The sequence below is a fragment of the Anomalospiza imberbis genome, chromosome 21 (genome assembly GCF_031753505.1).
Source record: "Anomalospiza imberbis isolate Cuckoo-Finch-1a 21T00152 chromosome 21, ASM3175350v1, whole genome shotgun sequence".
Classification (NCBI taxonomy): Eukaryota; Metazoa; Chordata; class Aves; order Passeriformes; family Viduidae; genus Anomalospiza; species Anomalospiza imberbis.
Window position 1 is genome coordinate 9,148,532 of NC_089701.1, and position 21,477 is coordinate 9,170,008.

At 49.4% G+C, this 21,477-nt stretch overlaps 1 protein-coding gene across 21 annotated transcripts in view; it reads right to left on the reverse strand.

The window, feature by feature from the left end:
* Positions 1-21,477, reverse strand: part of CACNA1B (calcium voltage-gated channel subunit alpha1 B) — a 300,242-nt gene that overhangs the window by 171,107 nt on the left and 107,658 nt on the right. For all 21 annotated transcript variants that reach the window (XM_068211531.1, XM_068211529.1, XM_068211532.1 and 18 more), the window contains 2 exons: positions 19,027-19,179; positions 13,992-14,179 (listed from right to left, as the gene is read on the reverse strand). In XM_068211531.1, coding sequence (XP_068067632.1) covers positions 13,992-14,179; positions 19,027-19,179 — 341 coding nt within the window. The remainder of the gene's footprint in view (positions 1-13,991; positions 14,180-19,026; positions 19,180-21,477) is intronic.

Here is a 21,477-nt window from a genome sequence, read left to right on the forward strand (position 1 = left end):
ACAGGAGTGTCACTATTGGACACAAAATGAGTACACAGAAGCTTGGGAAGTTCAAAAGAGGAAAAAACCCAGTTTTATTCGAACATCTGGTATTTCTAGAATTCCAAAGGTGACCATGGATTGGAGGATGGAATTACCCCCTCTCCAACCACACTGGTCCAAAGATCAATCAATCATTTCTCTCCACCCAAACAGAAATATGTAAACTATTTTATTTATACTTGAAATTGTGTGGAAACTCTGACTCTCAAATATGCAAACATTATCAGAAGGCTAAAGAAGTTTTATGAGAACTTTAAAACTTTCAAAATAACTATAAAAGAAAACTTAACACTTTTAAAAATCAGGGCAACACAGGAGCTCTTGGGCTTGGATGGTGCAGCTGGAGGGAGCACCTTGAAAAACAAATTCTGCTGCTGAGCTTGGAATTCTTATCCAGCACAAATCATTCATGGAGAGAACTCCTGCATGAGTCAAGCTGTACTTGGAGGAAATTCAGTGCTCTCTGGACATGTTTTCTTACTCTGCAAAGGCTTCAGGTGTCTGAAGAGCCAAAGCTGTCCCCAGTTGTGCTCTGAAAGTCATGAGAAGGGAGAAATATCCCCAGGTATAAATGTATAAACACAGACACAGATTTAGAGCCCTGCTCACTCTGGCTGTTCAGGGACACAGGAGATTTTCAGGTAAGGATGCATTCAGACCCACACAGAGTTTTGCTGCTCTAGTGAGTAGATGCAGAACAAACTTTTCCTGCCACTCAGCAGTAGGCCCTGCAGCCCCTCGGTCGGCAGTGACACAGAGCAATTCCCAGAGCACCACAGCGATCCAATACTCCAGCATTTGCTGGCTTTGAGCAGAAGAAATTGTGGGGCAAGACCCAAAATCATTGCAAATAACAACAGCCCTAAGGATAATGCTCAGGCTTCCTCATCATCCTAATGCAGATCCAGATTCTTCATTTTCCCTCTAAACATCACCAGCAAAGACTCCCAAGAAGTTTCCAGCAGCAGAAAATTGGTTGAATGAATTAAAGCCTTGATTCCCTGGTAAAAAGTCATAACCAAGGGCTGTTACACACCTGCATTCTCCAGCAGAGGACTGGGAATGAGTAGAGTATCGATTTATTTAGGTTAGGCCACCTTCTCATTCTTATCTTCTAATGAGACACCTCTAGCAGTTCAACTTTTCCTTAATTATGAGCAAAAAATATCCTTGTAAGTAAATCTACATCTCAGGAGCTGGAGCTGAGAGCTAAGTCCCACAGAACTGAGAGCACAGCAAAGCCCCCAGGCCCAAGAGCCCTTTGTCAATTAAATCCCTACTCAGAACAAGATTCCAAAGGTCTTTTATCCTTCCCATTTTCCTGCCTTAGACAAAACAGAACAAAAAATCAGTTGGGCATGATCCTCTCAGCTCCATCTAAAGACATTTCACGAGGTTTTGTGCAGACATTTTAAATAAAAAGGACTCTAGGAAAGAAAAAAAGGTTTCCCTAACCAAAAGCCTTGCCAAGTTGTTCCAAATTTGAATGAAAACTGCCTGTGAAATTCCAAACTGAAATGTGAAAATATTTACTACAGTGTATATTCATTAAGCCTGTAAAAAATGATGAGCCCAGCTCAAAGCTGCTCCCCTCTGGATTCCAGGAGGAGGAAACAACCTGGGAGCAGGGTTGGCCAGCAAATATTTTGCCACAGACCAGTTAAACAAGCCAACCCCAGAAATGGCAGGGGCATCCTGGGCTTTTTTTTTTTTTGGGGGGGGGGATGAGCTGCTTCTCACAGTTCCTGGGTAATTTTCCTCCCCTGCAAGGCATTTGCTGGATTTTAGAATCATAAAATATTTTGGGTTTGAAGGGATCTTAAAACCCATCTCATCCCTCTCCCTGCCATGGTGGGAACACCTTCCACCATCCCAGGTTGCTCCAAGCCCTGTCCAACCTGGACTTGGACACTGCCAGGGATGGGGCAGCCACCACCTCTCAGGCAATTTGTTGTTTTTTCTCCAGAAGTTAAACTTCCTGGCACAACAGAGCCTTTAATAGGAAATTTTTAACCCATTATTTTATTACAGAAACACTTTTATTCTTGTATTTTCACACACCATCCCTGGCAGTGCCCAAGGTCAGGTTGGACACTGGGGCTTGGAGCAACCTGGGATGGTGGAAGGTGTCCCTGCCATGGCAGAGTGTCTCAGGTTGAAAGATGTGAGTGGGGGTGTGTGTTCTACTGCTATCTGTCAGAGCTGGGGCAGGTATCCTCTGTGCATTGGGCACTTTTCTTTATCTCTCCCACAGCCAATCCTCCCTCCAGGAGATCTCTTCTGTTCATGGCCACTGAGTGTCCCTGCATGGCTGAGAAAATTCCATCATCCATGGGGAGAGGCTCTGCCCAGGGGAGGAGCCAAGCATTCCTACCTGGATACAATCTGACCTTGGAACACCACAGCAGCCTTTGCCCACTGCATTCCCAGAGGAGCAGCTTTCTTCCCCACTGCATTCCCAGAGGAGCAGCTTTCTTCCCCACTGCATTCCCAGAGGAAGCCCAGGCCCATCCCCACCAGCCCTGGAGCTTCAGAGGAAAACTCCACCCTTGTGCAGGATCCCTGCTCCAGCAGAAGCACAGCTGGCACTGCAGGAGGGCTGAGCCACCATGGGATGGGACTGCTGCCACCACCCTGACCCACAGGCTGCCAGGGCCTGTTCTCACTCTGGCAGTGGTTTGTTTTGTACTATTTTATTTTTATTTTAATTTTCCTATTAAAGAGCTGTTATTCCTATTCCCATATCTTTACCTGAGAGTCCCTTAATTTCAAAATTATAATAATTCAGAGGGAGGGGTTTACATTTTCCATTTCATGGGAGGCTCTTGCCTTCCTCAGCAGACACCTGTCCTTTGAAACCAAGAGAACTACAAAATCAAGTGAAACCTCCACTTGTGCTTTTCTCAGACCCATTCTGTCACTCTGTGTCACTGCAGCCCCTGATGCAGCAGGGGTGGCAGAGCACTGGCACAATCTGAAAGCACCCAGCTGCCTTTTCCATCCAGAGCAGGAAAGCAGTTGTCAGGCACGCTCAGAGCTGTTTGTACCCTCGCTGTTTTCATGCTCTTGAGCTGCAAGTGGATTTCTTCAGCTGGAGGTTTTTGCCTTGGCAAGCCCCCATGGTTACACTGCTGTTTGGAGAGGTTTCACTGCTTTTCAGAGAGCACTTGCTGCCTTGAAGAGACTCTTGAAGTTTGTCTGATATATGTCACTCTCCTGCTGTATATCTGAAATGTCTCCTATTAAACCTGGAGGTGGCCACCCCACAGTCATTTGGAAGAAATCTTCCCTGAGACATTACATAAACCCCAGAAGATTCAGGGAGGTGCCTCAGCTCCTTCTCAGCCTCACACATTTGCTCAAGGGCTGTTCTGAGCAAGATAATTTGCTGGAGCAGGGTTGAAATGTCTCAATCCTCTCAGGCTTGGAGGGAATGCCCACGTGGGCACGGGGTCAGCCAGGCTGTGTTCCCAGATGGATGGAGACCCAGGCATGGGCACAAACATGCAGCACTCTTGGCATCTAAATATTCCAAAGCCATTTTAGCCTTAGGCTTGCTCCACACATTTCCTATTCCAGCATCTTTGGGTTTCTGCAAACCTTTTAGAGGAGGAGGCAGGCGAAGCCTGCATCCCTTAAAAGAGCTGGGAATTCAAACAGGAGTTCTGCAGCCCTCCAGAATCCAGGAGGAAAGCAGCAATAATGGATATCAGCCAGGGCAGAGTTGGGACTGGTGTAGGATTCTTGTACTGACAGCTCACACAGGATCCATCAGCTGTGCAGATTCCTCCTTTCACCACATGCTTTCCCCTCACAGAAGCTTGTGCTGCTTGTTCAGAGCTCCACAAGGGATTTTTCCTACAAATTTGTGGATGCTCTCACCAATTTATTACACTCCTGGATTGCTACACCCAACCAGGTATCATTAGTAGCAAGTTTATTACTCCAAAGCCTGGAGTGAGGCTCCTCCCTGGGGAAAAGGGAGTTGAGAAATCCACTCCATCTGCTGCTCAGGGGAGTTTGGACACAGAGCTCCAGGGAGGGGTTTAAGGCACGGAGAAATTTGGATATTTGTACACACACGGGCGGTAGGTGAGTCTTTACACAAGAATTTCTGAAATTTGAGATGCTGAGATGTCTGTCACACACCAGTAATCAGCTAAGTGAATGAAGGTTGACCTAAAAGGCAGATTTTTCTACATTATAATAAATCTGTCTGATACTCAAAAAAACCACAGGTTGTAACAACATAATGGAAGGGAGGAAGCTTAAATCCAGCAGGAAACATGGATGAAATGCACATCTCAGCTGACAAAAGGTCTGTGTGCCAACAGCAGGGGTGTCAGAGGGTTGTGGGGGACACACAGGCCACGTATGGGCTCTTTCTGTTGGGATGGCTTCCACACATCCAGAATTCCCATTGTGGTTTTGTGCTCAAGTCAATAGTTGGGCTGAGCTGGTTTGGGGTTTTTGTGCAAGCGTTTGGTCACCCCTAAGTGTGTCCCTGCCTTCCAGTACCCCTTCTACAAAAGCCCCATGCACAGGAGACGTTTTTCCGTCCCTCCCCACCAGCTTTTCCCTCACAAACCAGCCCTGCACTCGGAGCTGCTGCCAGGCTCTTGGCTGCCTGCTCCAAACTCTGCCATCACTGCCCTACTTTCCTGCAGATGATTGGTGATACTGAGCCACAAAATCAACAAAATCAACATTAACCCCACAGCTCCAGGCTGGGAATTATCCTTTATGTGCTCGCTGAAGGTGGCTGGTTCTTATTAGCAAATTCAAATCACCCTAACTCGATAGCAAGTGCAATTGAGCACTAACAGCATTAGGAGATTTTGCTCTTCTTTATGAAGCTGCAGGGAGAAGGAGAGAGCACAATTACATTGTGGCACAGCTCAGGAGCTCAGCTGCCATCTCCATCACAGCTGCACGACACCAGCGTGTGACACGTGCCCTGCTGGCTTTGTCCCCAGCAGGTGCCTGGGCATCTCCAGGAGCAAATGCACAGTGACAAGAGAAGTTCAGCACTGGTGAGCATCAAGTCCCGAGGGTAACCTCTCCCTGGGTCAGGGCTGGAGGGGCTTTTACGCTGAATCTGTGGCCCAGCTGTGAGGCAGATGCTGTGTGCTCTAAAAAGCTGAAAGTTGAGAACAGGCTCTGCTGCAGACAAAGCCATGGTGACAATTCTTCACACACACCTGTGGGCATTGCATGTTTCAGCATTCATTTTCCATCTGTTGGCTCCTCCCTTCTCACATGTGTTCTGTTTTAGGATTCCCCCAGAGGGTGCTGGCACTGCCCAGGGAATGGGCACAGCACTGAGGCTGACAGAGCATTTGGAAAACACTCCCAGGGTTGCCTAGGAAGGGATTGTTGGGGTGTCCTGGGCAGTCCTGGACTTCATGCTTCTGGTCATCCTTTCAGCTGTGATTCCCTGATCTGCGCCTCTTCAAAGACCCAGCTGAATCCTGGGCTGTGGCCCAGGGGAAGCAGAGCACTCTTGCTCTCAGGTTGCTCTCAGTGCCAAGCCTGGCACAGCCCCCTGCTCTGTTTTCCCAGGGCTGGTCACTTCCAGCCCTGGATTCTGCCACTCCACATTCACCTGCAGCAAAGTTTGGTCTTTGGACATGACAGCAACAACAAAGGAACCGTGTCAGAAATGTGCTGTGGGATTCAGAGTGGCAAAACAAAGCCTCTCCTTGTGCTTATTTTCCCTGTTAATGTAAGGCAAACCCTTCAGCAGCTTTTCCTTTTGCTGCCTGCTCACACTTCTGCTGGCTAAACAGCTTTGCTTCTCAATATTTATTCACAAGGAGAGCTGATCAAGCACAGAGTGCTCATAGGAGACTGAACCCACCCTAAACCTCCTCACACCACTGCTACCAGCCCCAGGACACACAGACACCACTGCAAACACAACATTTCTTCTCTCTCCTCTTAGTATTTAGCAATTGTGGATCTGTGATTTAGTGCATTGGCTTCAGGTCACTTCTAACAGAGAGCAGACCAACTGCTCATCAGTTGTACGAGGAGAGAAGAGCAATCCCAGTGCCACCAGTGACACAGAGCAATCCCAGTGCCACCAGTGGCACAGAGCAATCCCAGTGCCACCTGCAGAGTCCCACGGGCTCTGCTGGAGCAGTCACTGTGCCACCAAATCAGCTGTGACAGTCCCCATGAGCAAAGCCAAGTGCAACCCCCCCACGGAAGCCACAATCTGAGCAAAGGGCCAGCAAAAATACACTTAGGTCACCTGTAAGCCTTTACTGGCAGGTTTCAGAGGTGCTTGAAGTGTGGAGGTTCTTGAGCCCTGAGGAATCTCACGAGCAGCCAGGGAGCAAAGAGGAACCTTCATCCAAGTCTGAGATGAGGGGATCTGCTCTGTGTTATTTATTTCCCTTCTGTTTTCTGTAGCACATTCAAAGTGCACCCTCACACCACCTCCTGGGGGTTTTGCTCAGGAAATCACCTCATGGTCCAGGTATCCAGTGCTGGCCACATCCAAACTCCTCCTGAGGAACATCACCTTGGATCCCCCAGCTCACACTTGGGAGTGATGGACACCAAGAGTCACAGGTTCAATCTTCATAAATCAACCTTTCACTGGCACAGGGTGCCCAGAGCAGCTGTGGCTGCCCATGGATCCCTGGCAGTGTCCCAGGCCAGGTTGGACAGGGCAGGGAGCAGCCTGGGACAGTGGAAGGTGTCCCTGCTATGGTGGAGGTGGAATGAGATGAGTTTTAAAGTCCCTTCCAACCCAACCATTCCATGATTCTATGAAACACCCCAAAAAGACACATGTGAGCTCTCCAAACTGGGACAACAGAGTCTCTTCTGCCCCTACAGCCCCAACACCATCCCACCAACAAAATCATCTCTGGGTTGGGCTGGAAATGGAGCAACAATTCCATCCCAGCCTTTCATTTCTGTATCTTCTCAGGAATCAAGAAATTCAAAGACACAAAGAGGAATGAAAAATACCAAGTGAATCATAGGCTATTTTAATTCAGGGAGGGTAAAGTTCCAGTTGGGATCCAATTTAAGGTAGATTTATATCTTGTTTGAACTGTTCATCCCTACTCACAAGCATATTAGGTTAGGCCCAGTCCACATCTTGGAAGACCACTGGACACTAATATTTGTCAGTAGGAAATGGAAGAAACATGAAAATCTCTTGCCATTAAGATCAAGAGAGAGCGAGGGTGCACTTTGACATTTCTCCTCTCCTGCAAGGAGCCCCTGCTTTGCAAAGCAAATTCCACTGTGGAGCTTTGAACTCCTGGAGAGGAAAGATGAAAGGTGAAAGCCAGCTCACTGAAAGTCAGAACCGAGGCTGCTGACAGCTCCAGATGGAGCACATTTGAGCCGTGATTTTCTGGGACAGCAAACACAATTCTCAATTCTTTGGAAGTTCCTGGTGCACATCAAAGGCACCACTGCACCTCAAAGAGGGAACAGAGCAGAGCAAACCATGCTGGCTCTGAAGGACAGCAAGGAGCCCCAACCCCTTCCCAGTCCACTGGGGATCCCACAGAAAGCTCTGAGCTCCAAACTCATCACTGCCAGCTCCACAGCAGCTCCCTCAGGATGGCTCCCACCTGGCTCCTCTCTGTAAGGAATGCTTAGACTCAGCCTAGCAAAAGAATTATTTTGATTGAGGAATTCATGGGCAGGCCCAGAAGTTTTCAGGCTTTTCTCACTTTGCAAAACAAAGGGATCTTCCCATGGTAACCAACAGAGGGTTTGATGATGGACAATAAGGTTCTTGCATGGGTAAAACTGGGAATTACTGCTCAGCGAAGGAAACCAGAGTTGTACTATTGCCTCTTTAAAAGGTTTTCCACCTCCACAGAGCCCATATTAGCAAAAGATGAATCACTGTCATTCACAAACACCAAGCACGTAAACAAGAGGATCTAAAATGATCCAGAAGACCTTAATTTGAAAGCAAGATCTGGAGAGAAAACAGGGCTCAGGAGGACTCAGATCCCAAGGCAGCACAGCTTCTCTTGCTGAGCAGTGGCATTGTTTCCTCCCACCCCAGCACAGTGATTTCTTCACCCAGACTCTGCCTTTGGAGTCCATCACTGGAAATATTCTCCTTCAACAGCACCAAAATCCCCCAGCTCCAGCAGCCCCTAGTTACTGTCAGAGCCCTGCTCAAAGCATGATAACAAATGCAGCAATTCTTGGCAAATCCAGACAGTTCATGGGGATAATGAATAAATTCACATGAGGGGCCCAAGAGCTGATCTGAGCACCAGTCACCTCTCACCTCAGGCACCAGCTGAGTGGGTCCTTGCTGGCCCAGTCCCTCAGGTTGAAAGATGTGAGTGGGGGTGTGTGTTCTATTGCCACCTGTCAGAGCTGGGGCAGGTATCCTCTGTGCATTGGGCACTTTTCTTTATCTCTCCCACAGCCAATCCTCCCTCCAGGAGATCTCTTCTGTTCATGGCCACTGAGTGTCCCTGCATGGCTGAGAAAATGCCATCATCCATGGGGAGATGCTCCGCCCAGGGGAGGAGCCAAGCCTTCCTACCTGGATACAATCTGACTCCTGGAACACCACAGCAGCCTTTGCCCACTGCATTCCCAGAGGAGCAGCTTTCTTCCCCACTGCATTCCCAGAGGAGCAGCTTTCTTCCCCACTGCATTCCCAGAGGAAGCCCAGGCCCATCCACACCAGCCCTGGAGCTTCAGAAGAAAACTCCAGCCTTGTGCAGGATCCCTGCTCCAGCAGAAGCACAGCTGGCACTGCAGGAGGGCTGAGCCACCATGGGATGGGACTGCTGCCACCACCCTGACCCACAGGCTGCCAGGGCCTCTTCTGACTCTGACAGTGGTTTGTTCTCTCTTTTTTTTTTTTTTTTTTTTTTTTTTTTTGTACTATTGCATTTGTATTTTTAATTTTCCTAGTAAAAAACTGTTATTCCTATTCCCATATCTTTGCCTGAGAGCCCCTTAATTTCAAAATTATAATAATTCAGAGGGAGGGGGTTTACATTTTCCATTTCAAGGAAGGCTCCTGCCTTCCTTAGCAGACACCTGTCTGTTCAAACCAAGACAGCCACCCTCAGCAGCAACCTGTGGTGTCCCATGTCACCCCAAGGCAAGTGGGATGCTCCAGGTGAACACCACAATCTCAAAGGGCCACCCTGACCCAGAGAACCCAGAACAGAGACTGCCCTGGCACCACCACACCAGATCCAGAACATCTGCACCAACCCAGTTAATGCTGAATCCACACTGCAGAGAGACACAGCTCCTGCCACCAGCCCAGCCTGCTGCTGGGCTGGGCCCAGCTACACAAAGTCAGGTCTAGGGCATGTGGCCCCTGAACAGCATTGCCCTCCAAGCAAGCTGCTGCTGTAGCAGATTCTTCCCTAATTTCCTGGTCCAGAAAATGCTCTGCCCAGACTTGAGCGGTCTCTGACCTGTCTGTACTGGGTTGGACTGAAAACCTGGTCACAGCACTGGGCTCCCACCCTGAGGAAACAGTTGGGTTGCTCTGTTTTAATACATTCCCGGATTATGCTGTAGCTTGGAATTAGCAGGAGGCGCTGCATTTACTGGAAAAAATATTCTTCCCCAGCACCAACTTTCCTAAATCACCTGTTGCTCCTTGGACACTTTTGAGCACAAACAAGCCACAGCTGAGACAAGCCTGCAGCTCTCAGAGGAGCTTGGCTGGAGTCATTGTTCCAATGCTTTTGTGCTGCTGAGGCAGGAAGTTCTTTTCCCCAGCTTATTATTGAAGAATTTCACCCTACTGATGATTCAGCCTCTTTGCTTCAAGCATAAATCACCTCCCAGATAAAGCCTTGCTAGAAAGCTTTCATGAGCCCAAATTAAAAGGAAAAGTCTCTGGAAGTATAAGTAGTGCATCAGCATGGTAAAAATGGGCTGAGATTTGTGAACTTGCTTTCTTCTTGCTCCCCTAATTCCTCAATTTATCACAGGACGAGGAGTGAATATTTACAAGGTAGGTTTCCAACTGCAAAGGCTGTGCTGAAGCCTTTGATGCTGTGACTTTCTTAATCTGTAGGAAAGCTGGATCTGGACCACCTCTAAAGTCACCTCAATCCTTTGGGAATGACTGAATAATCCTTCACAACAAACCCCTCATTTTGACAGACCTGAGCCAAGCCATCAAACCCCAATCCCTCTCTCCTCAACACCCTTGACACCAAACTCCTCAGTTTGCCTGATGCCATCACAGACCAACTTTCTCAGCCACCCATCTGCTTTCAGGACAGAGCAAACCCTCCCAGATTTCAATTAATGCTGAGCTGGTGAAGCACATCCCACCCAGTGACTGTTCCCTGACATCCCAGTACAACCCTGGCTGCCCTGAGGCCCCCAGGCACGGTGCAGCAGGAGGAGGGGAGGGAGAGCAGAGCCCTGTTGATGCAGGACAATCAATCCAGACGTTTTGCAGCAGGAAATGAATGGGCCATTAAGGCAGAAGTTGTAACCTCAGCCTTCCCCTAATGGGTCTCAGTCCCAGACTGCCTGGCAGCACGGGGATTTCGGTCCCAGCAGGGCTGGCTGCTCCAGCAGCAGCAAGGGAGGGGTTTGTACAAGCAGGGGGACAAATCTACCCCAACCTGGGCACTCACAGGAAGGGGTGAAGGAAGGGCTCAGCTCAGTCTGAGGATTAGCAGCTTTTATAGAATCACAGATTTGGGTTTAAAGGACCTTAAAGATCATCCCCATCCAGCCCCTACCCTGTGCAGGGACACCTTCCACTGTCCCAGGCTGCTCCCAGCCCTGTCCAACCTGGCCTTGGGCACTGCCTGGGATCCAGGGGCAGCCACAGCTGCTCTGGGCACCCTGTGCCAGGGCCTTACACCCTCCCAGGGAACAATTCCTTCCCCATATCCCATCTAACCCTACTCTGTGTCAGACTGAAGCCATTCCCTGTGTCCTGTCCCTACATACTTTGTCCCCAGTCCCTTTCCAGCTCTCCTGTATCCCCTTTAGGCCCTGGAGGGGGCTTTGAGGTCTCCACACAAGCTCTTCTGTGTCTTCTTCTGTGTCCATAGGGGAGGTGCTCTATTCCCAACTTTGTGGCTTCCTCTGGACTTGCTCCCAGTTCCATGTCCTCATTATGTTGGGGGCACCAGAACTGTGTGCTTTCCCTGCTTTCACGGGCTAGCAGGAGAAGAAGCTCCAGCCTTTTTCTTACTAATGCTTAATCACAGTTTACACAAACCACATCTTGCCTCCCATGGTCCCACAGCCATTTGCAAATCTTAATTAAGGAAAAGATTAAAAGTAGGTCCACAGCTCAGCTCTGATGAGTATCCTGCATCAGGGGAATGCTGCTCTCCTTGAGGAGACCAGAGCCTGGGGCTGATAGGGAAATTTCTCCTGATAAAATTTTCCTAACAAAAAAAAATTTTCCTCCCCAGTGGAGAACTCAGTTGGTGAATCAGAGCTCCCTGAACAAGGAATAACAAGGAATAACCTGACACCCCCTCTTTGTCTAAGTCTCAGCATGTGTTCACTTATTCTACCAGTTCTGGATTCAAGGGGAAACATTTTCCAGATTCTTCCCAGTCTGGGTCCAGTAGGGATCAGGCTGGTCCAAGCAGCATCCCTGGGCAGTTTCTGAGCTGCCTGGAGCTGGGTGGATGGATTCCACCTACAGAGGAGTGGCCAGGATGAGGGAGGTGATTCCCCCCTCTAGTCCACCCTTGTGGGACCCTGCTTGGGGTTCTGTGTCCAGGTCTGGGGTCCTCAACATCAGGAGGATCTGGACCTGCTGGAACAAGTCTAGAGGAGGCCACAGAGCTGCTCCAGGGCTGGAGCCCTCTACTCTGCAGCCAGGCTGGGGGAGCTGGGGGTGCTCACCTGGAGAGGAGAAGCTCCAGGGAGAGCTCAGAGCCCTTCCAGTGCCTGAAGGAACTTCTGAAAAGGAGGGAGAGGGACTTTTTATATGGGGAGAGTGACAGAACAAGGGGCAATGATTTCAGAATGAGAGAGAGCAGAGTTACATGGGATACTGGGGGGGGATTGTTCCCTGGCAGGGTGGGCAGGCCTTGGCACAGGGTGCCCAGAGCAGCTGTGGCTGCCCCTGGATCCCTGGCAGTGCCCAAGGCCAGGTTGGATGGGGCTTGGAGCCACCTGGGACAGTGGAAGGTGTCTCTGCCATGGCAGGGATTGGAATGGGATTGTCCCTTCCAACCCAGACCATTCCATAATTCTATGATTTCTCTACCTGTGCACAGCCTGACAATGCACCCACAAACACACCATGGAGGAGTTCCAGTCACTGCTGCAGCATAATCTGGGCTGCAACTTTCAATTTGATGAACTTGGAGTAGGCACAGAAGACACCAAACCAAAAAACAAGTGGCCAGAAAGCAGCACATGAGTGAAGCTGTGAAAAGGCTGAGGGCTGCACAGAGTGGATCTTCTCCAGCCACAGCTTCTCTCTGTTTCCAACCTGCAGTAGCACAGCCAGGTCCTCAGCTAGTAGAGCAGCACAGGGAAGAGCTGATAGCTCTTGGAGACAAGGGACAGGTGGCAGGGATGGCTCCTGGCATCACTTACTTCTGCTGAGTGTCCCATGGCACGGCACAGACCACTCAGCCTCCCCTCAGTGAGAACATCCAGAGCCCCTCAGATCTGCCAGATCCAAGCAGCAAACCCTAAGCTGGGGTCTCAGACACAACAAATCCAACCCTGCAGCTGCTCCAGGCACCTGTTCCCAATTAATGGGTAAATTAATGGGTATCCAGAATGAAACTACAACAGCATCAAAGCAACCCCCAAAATCAATACCCCCATAGGAAGTTCGGGGTTTTGCATGTGGTACAAGAGGCAGGTTGGGAGAAGATGATCTCATACACCACATATTGATTAATCAATGCCAGCCAGGATGTTAATGGGCTTTTCTTACAACACTTGGCACCAGGAGGAAGGAGCAGGAATGCTGAATGAGAAGGGGAGAAACTGGTAGTATGGTGAAGCTTTAGGGTGAGGGGAGAAATCTTCAAGAGATGGCTTTAAGTGGTCAGAGACTGGGAATAATTGGAGGAACTGAGCAAGGAAGGGAGAAGGGAATAAATCACATTTATTGGCTCCAAACACAGCAGAATTGTACCTGCCAATTCACTGTGGCTGAGGATAATCCTTTCCTGTTGCTACAAAAAGCCTCCCAGGAAGGAGTGAAAGGGGCCAGCATGGCTCTGGAATCTGTGATGAAGAAAACTGAGCACAGCATCAACCCTCCAGCCAGAGAAATGAGCTGAGGGCATCAGTAATGCCTGACTTAGGGATTTTTCCACATAAACTACACCCTCAAATGGGAGCCTTGCACTGCCTGGAAGCCAGCAGAGGCTGGGGGAAATAGTCCTGCCCTTTATAAATTTGGGAAGAGCAAAACAGAACAGCCAAGAGATTGTGCTAGTCATCCTTGCAGGTCCTGCCTTGCAGGAGGCAGGGGGATTCAGCCTGGGGCATCTTCTCTGCAGCCCACAGAGTCATGCCAGGGGTGAAGGTGAGTGATAGGGCTTTGTAAAACTGGACTAGACTAAGCAAAACCAGTCCTAGAGCTCAGTGTTACATGTTTGATCACCCAGTCAGGAGAGGAAACCTCCAGGTACAAACTATGAAGGAGATGCTGCTTTTGCCACCCAATTTTGTACAATTTGGATTTTCTGTGGGGCATTGTGAGAACCTGCTCTGACTCACCCAGCAGAGCACAGGAGCATCTTGGGGTGACATCAACTCCTGCACTGCCACCACCCCCCTGCCCCCACACATCCCACTGCAGCTGAGCACCACAGACTCAACCAGAAACAGACCCTTAGGAAAACAGGAATGATCCTCTCAAAAGCAGGGGGTCAGGAGGTGAAAACCACACAAATTAAGTGACTTTTTTCTTCCAGAACCATCTCTTCCCAACCAACCCCCCCCAGCCCCAGCAGAGGACTCACGTTGTAGAGGATGTCAGTCCAGCCCTCCATGGTAATGCACTGGAAGACGGTGAGCACGGCGAAGAGGATGTTGTCAAAGTTGGTGATGCCATAGTTGGGGCCCTGCCAGTACTCCCTGCACGTGGTCCCGCTCTCACACTGCCTGGCAGGAGGCTCCTCTCCACAGGGAAAATCCCCCACCTCCTCACCTGCAGAGAGGGAAGAGAAGTTACTGATTGGAGCTACCCTGAAGAGTTCCTGCTTGTTGGAACCATCCTGAGATGTTCCTGCTTGGAACCATCCTGAGACGTTCCTGCTTGGAACCATCCTGAAAAGTTCCTGCTTGGAAGCATCCTGAGAAATTCCTGCTTGTTGGAACCATCCTAAAAAGTTCCTGTTTGTAACCATCCTGAGAAATTTCTGCTTGTTGGAACCATCCTGAAAAGTTCCTGCTTGGAACCGTCCTGAAAAGTTCCTGACTGAAACCATCCTGAAGAGTTCTGGATTGGAGCCATGCTGACAAGTTCCTGACTGAATCCATCCTGAGAATTTCCTGTCTGGTGCTGCTGCATCCTCCTGGCACCACTGCAAGGATTAATTTCACATTTTGGGTTTCTTTGTGCCGCTATGGACATGGAAAAGTCGTTGTGTCCCTGTCATCATTTCCACACTGCTGGGCTGTGAGAGGTGGGTCAGTGTGGGGTGGAGCAGAGCCATCCCTGAAGTGCCCAGAATTCGTAGTTTGCCATCTTACATGGTGGAATTGTTTAGGTTGGAAAAGACCTCTAAGATCACCAAGTGCAACCATCAACGCAGCACCACTAACCCATGTCCTCAAGTGTCACATCCACACGTTTTTGAGCACTTCCAGGGATGGGGACTCCACCCTGGGCAGCCCCTGGCAATGTCTGACCACCCCTTCAGTGAGGAAATTTCCCCTAATCTCCAGTCTAAACCTCTCCTGGTGCAACTTGAGGCCGTTTCCTCTTGTCCTACCACTTGTTACCTGGCAGAAGAGGCTTCCAAGCTGTAAATAATTTCTGGCTCATGACAGCCCACTACATCTGAGAGGTCTAGAAACGGTGTAAGAGCAGCATGAAAAACACACACACACACACACACACACACAAAAAAAAAAAAAAAAAAAAAAAAAAAAAAAAAAACCAAAAACAACAAAAAAACCCCCACACAAACCCAAAAATAAAGCAACAACACAAAAAATAAAAGCAACAATGTGGTAAAAGCAGGGCTTTGGGAATGACATGCACTTTAAACACCCTCAAAGTGCTAAATATTGCTTTATAACATGGAAGCAAAAGGGCACCTTCTGCACTACTGCCAATTTGGGGGTGTGGACTGCCCCAAAATTGCCCTGGTACAGATGTTCAAGCACAGCTTCATGAGGAGCTCCTGGTGTCACCCCAAGGCAGCACTGAAGGACTCCAGCTCCTCCAGAAGCTCCACATTTTTGCTCCAAATGGAGGGAAAGGATCTATGTGGGATGGTGCTTCTCTGCTGAGTTTCACTGCAGACCCAGAGGAGGCCAAGGTGGATAAATCTGACAGGGAAGGACCACCAGGAATGGCCAGGACCATCCCAGCACCTTCCAGGCTCAGCTGGGAAGTGCTGCAGGTTGGAAAACTCCAGTGCTAGGTGTTCAGAGCAAGCAAATATCCCAAGCAATATCCCTGTTTAGAGAGCTGGGGTTGGGGAAGCATTCAAGGGTTTTTAAAGGGACACGTTGTGGTAATGGAGCAGCAAACGGCACAAAATCCAATTCACCAGGGGGAAAAGCAGGAGCAGCACTAACAAAAATTAGTAACAATCATTCCACAGAGCAAAGCCTGCAGGAGGAAAGCAAAATTGTCACCGTGGAGTAGGATATAAGTGTGTGTAGATACATATAAATATATATGTGACACTTTCCTGTTGACTCAACACCTCGGTGCAGGGCAAACCTCCAGCTCCCAGATGGGTCACCACAGGCTCTCACAAGGGCTTGGTGAGAGAAGAAAATGCCAAAGCTGGCTCCCGCTGACCGTTTGTGAGTATGCATTAAAAGAGGATCCAGTTTCATCTCGGTTTGGCCTTTTGCTGCCAGGGAATTCTCTGAAAATGCAGCACACATCTACCACAAAGTGGTGGGGGGGATTTTTCCTTTTTAAAGCAGTGACCAGAACTGGCCCTTACTCCTCATGGCTGGACCAGACAGAGAAAGGAGAAATCTCAAGAAAAATGGGAAATAAATATGGTGCCATTCTCTCCTGGAGTAGCTTTGGGGCATTTGGGCTGGGTCAGGTGCTTAAAAATAATCCTGTGTCAGCAGAACAGGACAGCAAGGAGAGGGAAACAACAATGGAGCATGCACTGCCACTGAGTTTTACCCATTTTCATTACAAAAATGACATGTTTCCAGCTCAGAACAGTCAGGCTGAAGGGGAAAGGCCTTGAGTAACCCTTTGGCCATATTTTGGTGCCTGGCAGTTCATCACTGAGCTACCCAGGCTATTGGCTCAGCAGAGCAACGCTCGGTGTTGACACCTCTGCTTGGTCCCCTCATGATGCACACTTGGTTCCTCTGGCTCCTGATTCCAGGAAAAATCCCAGGGCTTTGCTCACTTTGGGGATTTGGAACAGAAAGAAGCACGAGCAGCTTTCCCTCCTCCCATTTCCCACCTCCTAGCAGAGGCATCTCTTTAATGAGCTCACATTTCCACCCTCAGGCCAGTTTGGAGCCGTGGTCTCTGCCCGGGCTCCTTAATGCACCTCGGTGGAGATGAGGAGCACTTAGGTTTTCAAAAGCTTTGTGGGTTGCTCTGCTGCTCTGCTCCCAGGGGATGCAGTGCCAGGAAACCTCACCCCACTCTGCTTTCCAGAAACACCATTTCCCGCCCGGCAGCTGGAATGGATGCTCAGAACCCGTCCAAAGCCAGCTCAGCAGCACCAGAGCACCTTCCCCTGCCTGCTGAGGGGCTCTGGGAGCTGAGCCACTGTGCAAGAGGTTTTACAGCGACTTCTGTGAGCCAGAGAGAAGTGTGATAAGAGGATACACATTCACCCCTGGAAGAATTTTCTACCAAGGCTGTTGACATAGAAACCAAGAAAGAAAAGATAAATAAAAGAAACCTGCCACTGCCTGTTCCAATGAGCACTTGGTTTGTATTTCCTGACCAATTAGTAAAGCGTAAACTTTTGAGTTTGTAAGAATGTAAAAAAAGCATGCATGGTAGAATAAAAACAGTTTGAAGCCTTCTGAAAATGGAGTGTTGCTTTGTATTGTGACCATCTCAACTATGACAAGCACAGCTCACAACGAGCTGGCAGCAGAGCTGAAATGCAGCATGGACAGCAGAGCTGAAATGCAGCTCAGGCAGCAGAGCAGAAATGCAGCATGGGCAGCAGAGTTGAGCTGAAATGCAGCCTGGGCAGCAGAGCTGAAATGCAGCCTGGGCAGCAGAGCTCCGGCCATGCTCCCAATCCCAGCTGGAATGCACCCAGGTAGTAAGAGGAGCTTGCATATGACATTACCCATGACAAAAACCTGTCCTCTGTCCCCAGACCTGGCCCCGAATCTCTTGGTCACCACTGACGGCAGAGATGAGCGTGCAGGGAGCACACACGGCTCTGGGGGTGATGCTGGCCTTCTGCACTGTTCTGGGGAGGGAAGAAGATCCTCCCTCACCAGGTGTCAGCCGGGAGGGAGAGCCTCGGGCTCTGCCTGCAGCTGCTCCTGCTCACAAGGGATGCCACAAACATCCCCCACCTTGTTTGCAGTCTAACAGACCCGAAAATGCTCCTGGCAAACCCCAATCTGCTCAGGATTTCATCCTCCCCACCACCTCAGCACGGACACGCTGCTCTCTCCACACCCCTCCTGTCACTGCTGTCCCTGTCCCCTGTCAGCACTGCCACAGCCCCTGCAGGGGCCACACCACCCACTCTTGTAGGAGACACCCACTCTTGTAAGACACTTTTCCCTCCTACAAATCCAGCCCAAAACCTCATTTCCTCAAGGAATTGCCAGGATTTTCTCACAAGTCACAAGTCCCAATTCTCCTTCACAACCCTTGTTTTTTATTCCAGCATTCCACAGGAACATGAGCAAGAACTCCCTTTGCAAATCTCTGTGTACACTGAGTGTATTAAACTGCTCCCATCAGAAGGCACCGTGAGGGATGCCCAGAGATCTGGCAGGGGTGTTGTTTTATTACCATTGGATTGCATGGAAATAAATCAATATTAAGACCTATTAGTGATAATGACTGAAAATACAAGACTGTGTTTTAAAGAAAGTCGATTGCACCTTAAAATGCAATGGTTTGGAGACAAGAACAACATTTTAATGTGTGTTATCAGATAATAAACATATATTAACACTGCTATAAAGAAATGAGGTGGAACAAGATGATCTTTAATGTCCTTCCCAGCCCAAAGCATTCCATGAGTCCGTGATTTGACTCAGCTGCTCCCAGCCAAGAATCTCTGGGATCATCCTTCTCCACCTCCATCTTCTGGGGTCTATCACTCACTCACTCACAGGCAGACACATCATTTACTCTTCAGTGCCCAATTTCCCTTCTCTGAAGGTCATATTTATCCTTTCTCCATCAAAGGACTCCTTGCCTCCCATCTATTGCCCTTTTATTTTTTGGTTGCTTCCAGACTTTTCAATCTTTTACTATTCCACACCAAAGTTTCCCCAGAAACCACCCCCCCCAGGAAACTCAATGGGCATGAAGCAAAACTCAAGGAAAATTAGACAGACACAATTAATTAATAAGAAACAACAGGAATTTGGTTCTGTGCTTCTGTTATGAAAACATTCTTTTGGGACAGGAGGCCCCAAGAACTTTCATCTCACTCTTGGGCAGACTGGGAACAGCACAGTGGCATCAGAGAGAGGAGAATGTGTCCCAGTCCATATAGGGTGGGCACAAAATTCTGTGTAATTCTCAGAATATGTGGGTAAAGAGGGAGAGAATGCAGGGAATGTGGAAGAGGCAAAAGGAAAAGCAGCACAGAAGCAGGAGAGGAAGGCCCCAAGGCCAGAGCTCACCTGTCTCGTTGGAGAAGCAGGTTTTATGGAACTTGCCCATGTAGAACTCCAGCCCGATGATGGCAAACATCACGATGGCGAAGAAGAGGAGCAGCCCAATCTGCAGCAAGGGCACCATGGCCTTCATGATGGACTTGAGGACAACCTGCAGGCCTGTGGGGACACAAAAACACCTCAGGGAGGGAAGGAAAATGGGGCCTTGGGAGTGGAGATAAGGTGGGAGAGAGGGACTGTCCAAGGGACAGTTGGGGATTGGCAATACCAAGAAATGCTGCTCTTCCCAAGGTGCTATGAAACAATTTCCTGCCATGAGAGCAGGAGAGACAGCTGGAGGGTCTCCTTTTGTGATGTCTTTTGTTCAGGTGACAGATCCAGTGGTTTGTTAAGCTTCAGAGGCACTCAGAGCATTTTTCCTGAAGTGAAGCTGCTGGAGTCCTGAGACTCAGCCTGGAGCTGAGCCAGGTCCTTGGGGCACACAATTCACAGAATTGTGAATTGTGGTGCAGCTTTGAACTCTACCTAGGAGACCTTAGGGCCAAGCAAGCCAGTCTGGTGTAGAGCAGGGGGAAGAAAAGTTTATTCCCTCTTCTCCACAGACATGCTGGAAGTGTCAGCTTTATCCCACCAAATTCACACAGTGACTGGACTCAGTGGTAATTAAGAAATTGGTGCTAAATTGTTATTACTGTTATTATCTGACTGCACTGAAATGGAAGTGAGACCATAGCAGGAGATTAAACCTCGGCTAATACAATTATTTAGCTGCACCAGGGTCTCCTGCAGATATTTGCCAAAATAAATTCCAATTTGTGTCTATAGACACGAGGCTGAAGCGCTTCTCTGGAAGGAAGATTATGGTGGTGCTCGGAGAGATCGGGCAGGATGTGGACTGCAGTGCAAACCTGTCCTGAGGAGCTCAGAGTGGGGGCAAAGAGAGCATGTCCCAGCCCCTGATATTGTCACTGGGTTTGAAAGTGGAGGAGGGAAGCAGAGCCCCGCGGATGGATGTGATCCCCTGTGCCAGGGAGCGGGGCTGCTCGGGAGCTCCTGTCCCCCCACCACCCACGGAACAGAAGGGACACTGCTGTCCCTGCCACAGCCCGCTCTGCAGAAACAAACCCAGGGCTGCCCAGCCACAGCTTTGTCACCAGCCCTGAAACCCATCTCAGTTAGAGGCAGGGAGATAAGGAGAGACAGGCTGGAGATGGAGGTGGCTGATAACGTCCTGCAGATGCACACAGCAAAACCCTGCAGGGACGGGCAGCAGCTGCCTTGGTGGCCTGTCCTGAGGGCTGGGGGATGAAGGATCATCCTTGTCTTGCCACAGCACAGTGAGATGGAGATGGGCACAGACATTTAAAAAAGCATCAAGGTCCCTTTGACAGGAAAAACACCGAGGGGATAAAAGGGAAGAATATTCCGTGTTTGTGGGTGGTTGTACATCAAGGTTATGCATTTATTACAGGGGAGAAACTATAAAATATTCAGCTTTCACCACATCACTAAAAACCTGAGGGCAGTTATGGTGGGGAAGTGTTGTGCTGGCCCAGGACACATGCACACGTGTCCTACAGCAGGACAGGGACAGCTCTGAGGGGCCACCTCCCTTCTGTGACAACCTGTGTCATTGCCACACCTTGCACAGGCAAAAGGTCCAGGGAAAAACAGGCAGCAGCATCTCCTTGTTGGAGATCCTGCTAACAAATGCCACCTTTCCAAGGATGTGTCCTGGCTGGGAATTCAGATTGAAGCCCTGCCCATGAATGCACCCTGATTTCAGGAATTTTTGGTGCCGTCATTGCCCCCAGGTGAATCCTGAGAACACCAGAGCATCCCACTGTGCTGCAGCTCCTTCCAGCAGCTCTTGCTGGAGGGTACAAACCTCTCTATTCCACATCCAGGAATGAAAGAGCTCCTGGAAGTGATCCCTGCTGGGGGCAGAGCAGCTGTGCCTGTGACATTAAAAGGCAGAAAGCCACGGTGTGAGCACTGGGATGGTTTCGGGCATGATGCAGCTCCTCACCCAGCATTCAGACCCTTCAGGTTCACACATAAAATGCATAAATCCAGTAGGCATGGCCAGATCCCACCCACTCTTTCCCTTTATTTTCTCCCGTTTATTAAAACAGTAAAACCCAGCACAGGATGATCAGCTGATCAAACCCATCAGAAGATCCAAGCTGAAAAGCCTGAAAGCAGCAAAATTCAGCTCTCAGGTCTTCTCTCCCCAGAGAATTCCTTCACCCCCAAAGACAAAAGGGGTTCTTGGACAGAACCCAGCCCCTCACCTGCAGATTTGGGAGCACAGAGCTGAAATCAGCACAAAATGGGACGAGAGACAGCCAGACCCTGCTGAAGGCAGGAGCCACTGAGCCCAGAGAGGCAGGGGGAGAAAATATTGCTGAGCAAAGCAGTAACACCCCAAATCTACAGAGCCCTTGGGCTGTGACA